This window comes from Balaenoptera musculus, chromosome 5 (assembly GCF_009873245.2).
Source record: "Balaenoptera musculus isolate JJ_BM4_2016_0621 chromosome 5, mBalMus1.pri.v3, whole genome shotgun sequence".
NCBI lineage: Eukaryota > Metazoa > Chordata > Mammalia > Artiodactyla > Balaenopteridae > Balaenoptera > Balaenoptera musculus.
Window position 1 is genome coordinate 75,688,418 of NC_045789.1, and position 12,993 is coordinate 75,701,410.

Consider the following 12,993-nt stretch of genomic DNA (forward strand, 5'->3'; position numbering starts at 1 on the left):
CCCCCAGTGCCTTGGGATATTTTAACACATAACTCTAAGAAAACAGCTGTTTAGGTAGCAAAAATAAATAGAAAAGTTGTGGATTGAAATAATGCCATGAAAAACTTGATTCAAGTGACATATTTAGAACTCTGCATACTCAGCAGAAAATATTCTTTTTCAAAAGCACTTTCAGGGACTTCCCTGGTGGTCCAGTGGTTGCGAATCCACCTTCCAATGCAGGGGACGTGGGTTCAATCCCTGGTCGGGAACTAAGATCCCACAGACCGCGGGGCAACTAAGCCCACGTGCCGCAACTACTGAGCCTGCGCGGTCTGCAGCCCGCGAGCCACAACTAGAGAGAAGTCAGCACGCTGCGACGAAAGATCCCGCATGCCGCAACTAAGACCCGAAGAAGCCAAATAAATAAGTAAATAAATAAATATTTTTTTAAAAAAGGCACTTTGTGCAATATTTATAATAACTGATCATGTATTAAACCACAAAGAAAATCTCAACTTCCAAAAAGTAGGACTCTTTCAGGCTGCATTCTTATACCCCGACACAACAAAACAAACAGTAATCCCCACCCCCCCACCAAACTATCAAACCATTTAGAAAATATAAAACTCTTGGATAAATGAGAAAGTCAAAGTGAATTAGAGATTATTTAGAAAAAAATGAAAATACTACATATCAAAATCAAAACATTACATATATATCAAAAACATTATACAGAAAAAAATTCACACCCTTAAGTATATTTGTTATTAAAGATTGAAAGGAAACAAACTAACCAAGGAATTGAAAACATAACAAATTTAAAGAGAAAGGAACCATCAAAAATAGAAAAGAATCACCAAAAATAAATGATTAGAGAATATAAAAGACTTTGATCAATAAACCAAGAGCCTGTTCTTTAAAAGGGCCAATCTGATAAACAGCAAAAACAAAGAAAATAGAAAAAAAACATTAGGAAAGGAAAAAAGGACATGATCAAATACAAAATAATGTTTTTAATTACCACAGAATATTATATACAACTTAACAATAATAAACCTGATGATTTTCTAGAAGACAAACTACCAGAAAAGACTCATGGAAAAAAAGCAAACATCTGAATAAAGCAATACCCCTAGAAAGATAGTGAAAAGACCTTCTCCCTAAAGAAAAGCAAAGACACCTTCCCCCTAAAAAGGCACAACCCCAGAACCTTCAAGGTACTAATTTATTTAAACTTTCCAGAGCACAGAGAAAAATGGCAGTCTTGCCAGGTTCTTTTATTAAGCCAAACACCAAATGAAACCCTAAAACCAAAATCTGACAAAGATATCACAGACTTATCTCATTTAACTACTGTTACAAAAATCCTGAAATCAATTCTGACACTACATTAAAGGAAAAAAACAAAACCTGAAAGATTTTTTTATTCCAGAAATTACTGTGACTGACATGACATATACTAATAAACTAAAGAAAAAAAATCTATATTGGATTCTCCAAAGATTCTAAAAAGGCATCTATTTAAAACAACTCTTGCTAAAATAGGAATTTAAGGAATACATTAAGATCGAAAGTATGTATTACTCAAACCAAAAGCATTCCTAACATACTAAGCATCGAAACACACTACAACACCACAATAATTAAAACAAGATGGTGGAAACTTAGGACCAAATAGCTCAATGGAATCAAAGAGTCTATAAAAGAAAATGTATATTTGAGAATGTAGTAAATATTAGTAGTTATATGTTATATCAGTGGGTAAAGGTGACCTATTCATCCAGTTAATCATTTGGAAAAAACAATTAAGTTAAACTCTACTTCATACCATACACATAAAAATGCTAGATAAACTTTTTAAATTTAACTACTAAAAATACTGCAGAATATATTTTCATAATATTGGGGTAGGACAGATTTTCTTAAAAAGTGATAAAACTCAGAACCAATAAGGGAAAAGACTTTCTGATAAAACATGAATTAAAATATGTATATGGCTATGTCAGGAAAAATTACTATAATCTATATTAACAAAGATAACTACACATGATATATAAAGAGTTCTCACAGATCTAGAAAGAAATACAAACAGCCAAAAGGAAGACAGACAAAGGGTAAGCAATTAATATAAAAAGAATTTAATGGAAAAAAAGCTCAACCTCAGTAGTAATAAGGAAAATAAAAATTTAAACAGCAATGAAATATTTTTCGCACCAGACTGGCAAAAAATTAAAAGATTCTTAATATCCAGGGCAGGTTATGCTATCAGTGCATATAACTAATATGGAAAGCCCTTTTAAAAGGAAATTTGGCATTAGCTGTAAAAAAATTTAATGTACACACTCTGGACCAGCAATTTCACTTTTAGGAACTAGCCTACAATAACATTCACCCACGCACACAAAAATGTATGTTGAAGGGTGCTCAGTGCAACATGGTTTCCAACTTTTCTGACAGTCAAAAAGCCCATAAACAGAGCATGTTTAAAGAAACTACGGTACTTTAAGAAATTACTTAAGAATACTATGGAATACTCTGTAGACTTTAAAAAGAAAAGAGCAGATCACAAAGTATGGACAGAAAAAATAAATAACAGTAAAACTACAAAATAGTACATAAAACACAACCTATTTTTGTGTTTATATAGACACAAAAGCAAATAGGTACACATGTACACACATACATTAGTGTATGTATATGAGAAAAAATTGAGGAGGAATATGAACCAATTGACAGAAACTCCTCACTTTCTACATTATTGCATTTAAATGGTTTATAATATACCTATATTATTTTTGTTAACAGAAAAATAAAAATAAGAGGTTAAAATGCATGACATATGATTTCAATGACATCACAACAGAAACTACACACAATCCTTCTAGCACTCACTTGTGGTCCTTGAAAATGTCCACCAGAAAATTTTGGTTAATGGCTGGAAATATCTTAAAGAGCTGCTTCTCCTTTAGTTTAGTGGCACAATCTTTTTCAAATATAAGCGGCTCCCTTTTCTAAAACAAACAAAAAAAAGACAAAAACCATCTTTATGATGGAATTTACAATACTAGTTATGCTGACCCAAAAGCATGGTTATTTTATTGCAAAAAGACTAATAATTTAAAAGCAGTCACAGACTTTCTTCACTGATTAAAGGCTGAAATTAGTAATATAAGTATTCTTGCACAATTTATTTATATCCCATTTTTTACTAAGTATTTGAAGCTGCTCATTAACACACACACACACATACACACAATCACACATATACATATATGTGTGTGCATGTGTATATATACTCTCACATATACACACCCAACACATTCAATCATATTATACAAAAAAGGATGTAGATATATATATATAAACAGGATATAAATAAATGAAGTCAGAGAGTAGAGAAAATAAAGGTAAGAATATAGGATAAAGCTAGCAAGTAAAATTAGTATATAAATGCATGCCACAAAATCCTGTACAATTGCTAAAGGTGGGCCACAAATTCAGTTCTTAGCTTCTTAGTGGCCAAAGCAAAGGGGGAAACAAAGATTCTCAGTGTCCATAAAATAAAAACAAACCAGTTGCTCAGGAGAAGTACAGCTTTTTCTGGTACTGAGACCTGAGAGAAATTTCTCCCATGGGTCCTCATAAAAGGGACACTGTGTGATGCTGTGAACAACGTCCTCAAAAACATATTCTCCTCAATGGGCAGAAACTACAATGTACAAATAAGTTGCAAATTCAGGTTGACAGAAAATCTTAAAATTCACATTAAAAAAATTTTTTCACAAACATATTTACTCCAAAGTAATTGTATGAGAATTGTTACTAATTGTTATTTTTTCAAAGTCATATTTGGATTGTTTAAATAGCCAAACCAAAAGAGCTTTCCTAAAATGTGCCATTTTAATTCTAATTGAGGAATATGGTAATCATTCTTAAAGTGATTTCTAACTCTAAGACAATTTACTGACATTGTGATTTAACTATGTAATATTTTTGTTTATTCCAAAAATCCTAATGTCTGAAAAATAACTTCCTATAAAATTTCAAAGGTGTCTCTGAAAATATAAAAATTACAATAATTTAGGAAAATCCTGGAATAGTTGTTGGTTTTGAAGCCTAACCATATTTAGGCCATTTATAACACCAAACAACAATAAAAAAAGAACCACAATAGGTGACAATCTGACCAGTAAAAAGGACTGATCAGACATCACAAGAGTGATGAAAACAAGCCACCTTGAGAATTTTAAATATTCACATCTTATTTAAGATATACATTATAATCCGACCTTACTAAAAAATTCAGTGATCAGATTTACTACCAATCTGCCAGATCATAGAGTTTCTAAACTACAAATTCTAAGGTCCCATCAATAAACTGAAAACTCATAACCGTAATCATGTTACAATTAATTATCCAATTCATACATTATGCCTAATGTTTATTTTATATGCTTTGTTTTAAAAGAATTTAAATGATATTTCTCCTTTGGGAAATTCTCTTACTGAGAAATTTCTCCAGAAATTCTCTTAACTGAGGCTCTAAGGGGGAATACCCTCAGGATGAAGAGTACAGCTTCTATTACCAAACCCATGGAAAGAAAAGCAAAAATCACTGATAGGAAAAAAAAAAAATTTAAGTTGGAAAGTCAAAGAAACTTTTTTGTTCATTATTATACTAAGAGATTAAAAGGCAGGTTAGAACCATAAAGATAAGTTTCAGTAGAGGAAAATGGCATTTCAACAAAAAGTGTCACACCATTTTGAGCATAAATTCTAGGCTTTCCTTATTTTTTAAGAAAATCTATTTCTCCAATTTATTACATATGTGAATTGAAGAAGGATATTTGAAACAACACTAAATTATAAGATCCTACTGAAGAGATTGTTCTTTGGATTATGTAAACATGCAAAGATGGTAATGGTAGCTTATTTCCAACTTAATTAACAAGATAACTGGGGGAAATAAATATGAAGGTAGAAGAATCCCATCATTCTTTCTATGCCCCAATTCTATGTATTTCAGCCAATACAAAGGTGTTCCTTTGAGCAGTCAAATGAGTGAAAAAAGAGGGTAAAATGCTTTAAGATCACCAACTAAGAAATTTTTTTCCCTTGAGAATTGGACTAAATAACCTCTAAGGTCTTTTCCCTTTTGATTCTGAAATTCTCTAATACTAATTTTCAGAATTCCAAAAAAGGTTAAGAAAAAGAAATGCAAAATAAACCAAATTCTCTTACGGCTTCATATAATTAGATATGTTGAATAAAGAACAAAAATTAAGTTCAAAGCAAAGTGAAATATCTGTCTGAACTTGTTTAATTGAAAAGTTAGATAAAAAAGAAGAGTATTTAATTTCAGATTCATAAGTTTCTAAAATTTTTCTCTAAAAAACTTTTGTTTCAAAGATGGACAATTCTTTAATAGCAAGTGTCATTTCTTATTACTAACTTATAAATGAAATTATCTTCAAAGGAAATATTTCTTTCATGTTTTTCTAGAATTAAAAAATTACAGAAGTAAATGTTAAAGATAAGATATATACACCTGCAAAATTAAATCTAAAACAACAGATTTAACATAAATTGGCTTACTGTTATAGAATATCAACTAATTTTCCAGAAGCAAAGACCTCCAACTTCAAACTACATTTAAAACATTTTTCAATTTTAACATTAACTTCAATTAGGTTAAAATACAGATTTCAGACTAGGAAAAGTAGAATCAAATGAAAATCAAAAAGTAAACATATGATTAAATTAGAGTCAGAGACAAAGGCTTAATATTTATACTAACTCATACCAAATCATGCTTTTCCTGTAAGGCAATTTCTTCTGACATTATTTCTCTGAGTGATACTTTTTTAGTATGAGTGTTCCAATGATCCAATAAGGGTAGCATTTCAGGTGCTGCTAAAGTCTTCAGTAATTTTTTGCCCGTTCTCTGAGATGATTTTTGTTCTGGATTATCAAGACCAACACGCCCAACCAGGGAAGGATCTACAAAAGCAGTATCAATAGTGTCAGACCATCAACAATAAATGTACAAATTAGGCATTATTCATTCTGTTACATCTACCTCAGAGAGACCCAGAAAACATGATTTTTTACTCTTTGCTTATAAATACAATATTCCAAGTTGTATTTCAAAGTTTCAAAATACATCTTCACATAATCGCAAGCAAGTATAAATGTAGAAATATTCAAATGAACAATGATCTGGGTATTACTGTAAATCAACTCAATGCTTCCCCACTCTTTTTCATATCACATCAACACAGAGAAAACAGTGACACACATATACACTGGTAAACAGAGGAAGCTGCAGCCAGCCAGAAGTGAGCAGCTTTGGTCAGCTCTGCTTGGCCACTCCAAGAACTGAAAGGATGAATATTTCTGCAAATCTGTAACCCATTGGAGGCCTACAATAAATATGGAACAAATGATATTCAACATAAGGAAGGAACTAAACATTCTAAGAAGTTCATAATAACAAGACTTAATGTATAATATTTCAGCTTTTCTAAGAGCAACACATTCTGATATACTCCTTTGATTTCCTGGAGAGTGAAGAAATAGCAAATACTGTCATCTGAATAACTCTGATACTCTTTGGGAACCTCTAGCTCTCAAACAGCTTTAGCTCTTGAAGCTACAACACAGGTCTGAACTAAAGTTAAGAATCTTCACTCTAACAATCTTCAACCTGGAGTCCTAGTACGGAGTGAACAAGAGAGGCATCTGGAGGAACTCAGGCACAAAAGGAGGACCCTGTAACAGGTCTGCCACCCTGCACTAACCACTTACGACAACGCTATCTAAGAAATCTTCTGGAATCAATTATTTTCAATTTGGCAGATGTAATCAAAAAGCAGGTTGACTTTTGTGCTCTAACTATATTAACATCAATAAAAAATTTGAAAAACCAAGTAATATTTCAATGATGCTCTCAAACACAGGAATATTTTATTGCTCTCAAACCAGAACAGCTTCCCTTCATTCAGAGCAAAATCATAAACAGGAAACACCCTGACTATGTGCATTAGAGAACACCTTGGGTGTTCCACAGCACTCCTGGTTTTTTTTTTTTTTAATTGAAATATAGTTGATTTATAATGTTGTGTTAGTTTTCAGGTGTTAACTGAAAGTTAAATGATATTATAGGGGCTTTTTTCTTCTTTAAGCTTTATTTTCTTTTGTATCAACACTAAATGTTCAAACTTTTATTTGCAAATCAAAATTCTTGGGTAACATATTTTGTGGAAGTATATTTAAAATGAGTTAAGATTCAGGGACTTCCCTGGCCTGCTCCCAGTGCAGGGGGCCCAGGTTCAATCCCTGGTCAGGGACCTAGATCCCGCATGCCACAACTAAAAGAGCCCTCACGCCGCAACTAAAGATCCCGCACACCTCAACAAAGATCCCACATGTGGCAACGAAGATCCCGCGTGCCACAACTAAGACCTGGCGCAGCCAAATAAACAAACACTTAAAAAAAAAAAAAAAGTTAAAATTCATACACACACACCAAGTTTCAACATCAAGACAAGAACATTAGAAGTGAAAATATGTGTTTTACCTTGCATTAATTTGCCACAGGATACCTCTTCTTGTCTTTGTCGCTCCTAAACACAGAGGCAGAACAGGGGATTGGCAAAGGAGGGTGCATTAGAAAACAAGCTTATATTATTTTTCTCTAGTAATCATTTTTCCCTGTAAAACTATCAATCATTCTTGCTAAATCTAATAAAACTAGATAAATATAATTATAAATTGATTCCATCTATATATTTTTTCTACTTATAGAGCTCTTATGCTGTGATTTTTTAAAAACTGTTTATGAAACTTAATTAGCACTGCAAGTCTTTAAGGAGTAAAAAACTATTTATGATTTTTTTCCCTAAAAAAAAAAAATCAACAATCATATTGAGCTCCGTCATTAATTATATAATTTGGCCAGTCTGGAAATAACCTAAAATACTGGAAGGAGAAAAAAAAATCAGTAACCTGTTAACTGGTAAAATTAATTCTCTCTCAAAGTCAAAATTCAATAGAATCTTTCATATAACAGATTTTATTGAAGAGCAAAGGTGACAAAATGTACACAAAAGGAGCTTTTTTTAAAAGAAGCCTACCAACCATTACAGATTCTTTCCATTTTTCATGAATCACTTTAGCCAGATTCAGATCTATATGAACCACACAATCCTCAACTGTTAGGGACCCTTGTGAGGGGGGGAAGAAAAGAAAAGAAAATATGATCATTACTCATTATACATTTGCAGAAAACATACTCAACTACCTTATGTATCATAAAACTAATTTGTATTTTTAATTACTAACCTATGTCTCTAGTTCTAAATCTCTTGGAATATTTTTATGTAATATGTCATTGTTTTCACACTTCTTGGCAGGTACAATTATATTATGTTTCATATATTTAAGTTATTCATGTCCATTAGACTAAATATATTTAATATATTCATTTCCATTAGTCAAGACTTTCCAGTAGGCATACTCTAAGGAATTATCTTGCCTTAAGTGTATCTGGAGTAGCACCAAAGGATTCAAAAAGATGTGTCTGTGCAAATAAGTATGAGCTAAATACCAGAGAAAACTTCCAGTATATGCACAAGATGAATACAAAGTCCATCTAAATACTCTCTATTTCTTCAAATTATATACTTAAAAATCTTCTACAAACACACTGTGTCAAAAATAATAAGGTAGGCAACACAAATTACTTTTACACTTCTATTAACATAAAATAATTTTAAAATTGAACTAGCCTCTCTATCTATATTCTATTTACACAAAGATACACATATAAGTAATTTACTTTTTCCTTACCTGAATCAATACCAACAGGGCCAAATAACTCATTGAGCTGAAAAGCCAGTTCAGGAGGTAATGCCAATTCCAGACAGTCTATGGTCAGCGATTTGGCCATCACTGGCGTGGGATTCAATGTCTCAGTTTTATCTTCTTCAGTAACTCCAGCTGACAAAGCACTCCCTGCCATTAGAATTTTTTCCACTTCCTGTTCATCTTCATTCACAGATTCTTCTGTGTTTGGAAATTTCACATAATCCTTTGGAAGATTTTCACTTTTATTTATGTCAAAAGAGTCAGTAAAATAAAGTTCTTCATGTAATTCAAGATCCGAAGTGCTCGATACAGAATTTAAAATATCAGACAAATTCAAAGAAGAATGTGTACTGTCTCCAATCTCAGTGACTTCTGGATTCTTCTCCATTTCACTCACATTTTTAGTGGCAGTAGCTTTTAGAGTGCCTGGAAAAAACTGCTTCACATTATATAAACCTGAAAGTTCTGCCTGACTATTAGGAAGTACTTCATTATTATTCTTGAGATCTACATTAGGAAATATACCTGTTATTAATCCAGGTTTTTCAGTAGTTATAGCTCTTATTTCTGCCTGCTGTAAGTTTTCCTTTTCTGAATTACAGGTAGACTGTACATTAGTGTTACTGATACCAATTCCATGGCTAAATTCTGGCACAGAAGAATTAGACTCCTCTAAGCTTCCTCTTTGGCTAATAATTTCCTTCAAATTCAGTCCCAGAGAAAATGGCCCAATTTGTGCTTCATCATATGACTTTTTTATATTCTCAAATTCAGTATCCTCACATAATTTAGTTTCAGAATCCAATAAAAGGCTTGTGGCCCAAATAATATCTTTGTTACACCTCTCATATAGGTCTTTTAGGGCTTCTAATGAAAACGATCCAAATAGTTTACAAAGAATGTTTAGATTTTCAGATTCATCAGCACTGGTAAGCTCACTTTCTTCAACATATGTGCTTTTGTCATACATTACCCTATATGGAATTGCTTCTTGAACATCTAATTTTGTGTTGATATTGAAAGCTTTCGGTTTAAATCCATCTAATCTTCCTGTTAATACTCTCAGAGAATCTGAAACACTAATTTTATTCTTTTCTATTTTCCATAAGAGAGCAAAATCCTGTGGTTCAGTCTGAGTACACTTGCCTACTTCTATTCCAGGGACTTCTTTAGTCTTTTCTTCTTGAAATTCAGGTAAAGTTTGTGGTCCCACTCCAGGAGCAGTTGGCACACTATTGGTAAAAGTAAGAGACAATGTGTGTTGCCTATGAATCTTTTTACTTGGACAAGTTTTATTCTCACAGGTCATTTCATTGGGCAGCATTTCAGAACTTCCTCGAGTAGAACTACCCAACGTTTTTAGTTCTTCAGGGCTTGTGCCCCAACAGGCCTCACGTGCTGTATATAAGGACATTTCATTCATACTGTTGTTAGTTCCAAATTCTAGGTTGGGTTCATTTAAGCCAGCCTTTGGCATTCTTGATCTGTGTTCTCTCTGAGCTAAAGAATCAGATGAAGGCCAGTCACCCACAATGTTGAATGAGTCTTCTTCAGTATTTTTATAAGTACCATATTTACAGCTATTGAAAGATTCTGAGGCATCATCACACTGTGACTTGCTGTCATCCTCTATGTTTTCATGTGGAGATCCTCGTGGCTGGATACAATCTACACTCACAGATAAACTACTGTCTAATACTTTATGTGACTGAGGGCAATTATACTTTTTGTCACTTTGTATAGATACAGCTTTTTCAGTTTTTCGGTTCCTTTTTGTCCTCTGACCGATAGACTTATCAACTGGCCAGTCACCAACAAAAGACAGCTCTTGTCTTGGGAACTTTTCCGAAGTTGATTTGCTTTTTTGTTTTCCAAAGGCTTTTTTCTTTACTCCTGCTCTTTCTTCCAGCATTTCACTAGATGAAGATTTTTCATTTTGAAGTGGTACAGTATTTGAAAGACCACAGTCTTCTTGATTATTTCCACCATAGCAAATACTTGGTGATATTCTCTCTACAAAACTATCTGCATTGGTTTTACTACACTCTTTTTCAGGAGCCATTTCTACTGGTTCTTCTTTTTCACTTTTGTCTGTTGCTCGTTCTTTGCTTTCAGAATCAGAAAAATAAATGTCTGGAGCTTCCTGAATGAAAGCATTCTGATTGTTAGGATTCATACCACTTATTTCTTTTCTTCCGTTGTTTAAATCTGCATTAGGGAGATATGTAACGTTCTCAGGTAACAAATTTTCTTTGGTCACACCATGTTTCTTCTCTTCAATTAACTCTGGATGCTTCAGAGATGAGGATAAAACATTTTCTTCTTTTTCAGAGGCAATATCTTCATTGTCTCTTGGGCTGTAAGATTTGTTTTTAAGTATTATAAGGAAATCTCTTAATGTTGCCATTAATATTATGATTTAAAGAATCATTCCACTGAAAGACAAGACACTTGATCCTTCCCTAATACACCATGAACACATCGCTTTATTGTAATCCCAACACCTAGCACAACGCTTGGCATACAAGAAGCACTCAAATTTTTTCAAATTGAATGATTAACATGAGATTTTCAGTTAAGGTGTTTATTATGCATTAAATATTAAAGTTAAGGTTCTAAATTTGTTCCCAGAAGAGGACACCTCCCTAGCTCCTTTCCAACCTATTTAAGCTTAATATATGTGAAACTAGGTCTGCCTCTATACCACCTGTCATTTGCTGCAGAGGAAAATGCTTAAGATTGATTTACAAAGTCTCAAAGAGTCAACCAACATGATCTGCACAATTAAGTGAAATGAGAGAAAGGGAGGACAGCTCTCATTTGAGATGTCACTTGCTAAATTTTTTAAAACCATCCTCAATGTTAATTTCAGACTCAGAGCACTTTTGCCGAATCACTATACTTTGAACTTCAGTGCATTTTCCTTATTTAACAACTCATCTTCCTTTCTTTCTTTATTGCAGGAGTTCTCAAAGTCCCAACTCTCCCATGAAGCCTTCCTAAGTGAAATCACACCTAACATTCAGTTTTCTATATATCAGATGCTATTATAAGTCCTTCACAAGTATTAATTCATAATCCTTATGAGATCCTTATAAGCAAAGTGTTATTATTGCTATTTTGCAAATGAGGAGCCGAAGTATAGAGAGATTTTATAATTTGTCAAAGATTACAAAGCTTTGGGATTTGAAGCCAGGAAATACAGCTAGGGAGCCCATATTCTTAACCACTTTGCAATACTGCTCCTCAATAAAAGAGCATTTGTGAATTTTCTTTTCCCAACTCCTTTTTAAAAGGGTCTCTCATCCCTAATCATCAAAAAAATGTGAGCAATTCAGACCTCTAGTTATATTTAAGACTCTTCTTTACTCACTTATTTATTCAATTGTTTATGTATCCTAAATGTTTTTAACATAATCAGTACTATCCTGAATTGCAAACTTTCAAAAGGCTATGACTTGTTATTACTTAGTAAAAGTATACCATGCATAATACATTTTTACGATACTAGCTTGAAGGAGTATTTTTATTAATACCTAAGAAAATTAAGAAGTAATGTGACTATATACAAAATAACAATAGAGGGTAGAAAAGGTAACAGACAAATACTGGAATAGCAGCAAGTTAAATAAAGAAGGCAGGAGTATTCATAGTGTAAACATGGACCTACATAAACCAGAAGACAATGAAACCCCCACATATGTCATCACCCACATAAACTTTTACTTCTCTTGCTAACCATATATATCCTGCTCCAGGTAAGACTATACCTAAACCCTACAAACAACAAATGCCTACCTTATTTTTAAAGTTATTTGGCAGTGATTTTAGAAGTTCCTAAACTATCAGATTTTTTTAAATTAAATTTTTAAATTAAATTTTTAAATTGAATTTTTGTACATAGAGACTTTAACCTACCTAGTACTTCTGTCACAAGAATATGCACACAACTCGATACGTTCCATTTTCTCTGGAACTGAAGAACTCATGATTATGGGCACTGAAACAAAACGTTGATAGTGTTCCAACATTCTTGTTATTTTTTCTTTGCTTATCCCATGAATATTACGCCTAAAAATTCCAGGGGAAAAAAAGGGTAGAAGGAACATTGGTAATTAAGTTTTTAAAAAATCGGCTCATATA

General features: G+C 32.7%; 1 protein-coding gene across 9 annotated transcripts in view; it reads right to left on the reverse strand.

Moving 5' to 3' along the window:
- N4BP2 (NEDD4 binding protein 2) overlaps positions 1-12,993 on the reverse strand; it is a 79,002-nt gene that overhangs the window by 15,730 nt on the left and 50,279 nt on the right. For 7 of the 9 annotated variants that reach the window (XM_036852405.1, XM_036852402.1, XM_036852404.1 and 4 more), the window contains 6 exons: positions 12,769-12,921; positions 8,833-11,207; positions 8,122-8,207; positions 7,562-7,607; positions 5,786-5,982; positions 2,875-2,993 (listed from right to left, as the gene is read on the reverse strand). In XM_036852405.1, the coding sequence (XP_036708300.1) occupies positions 2,875-2,993; positions 5,786-5,982; positions 7,562-7,607; positions 8,122-8,207; positions 8,833-11,207; positions 12,769-12,921 (2,976 nt within the window). Of the gene's footprint in view, positions 1-2,874; positions 2,994-3,554; positions 3,692-5,785; positions 5,983-7,561; positions 7,608-8,117; positions 8,208-8,832; positions 11,208-12,768; positions 12,922-12,993 lie in introns of those variants that run through there. The other 2 variants (XM_036852407.1, XM_036852408.1) reach the window with 2 other exon arrangements.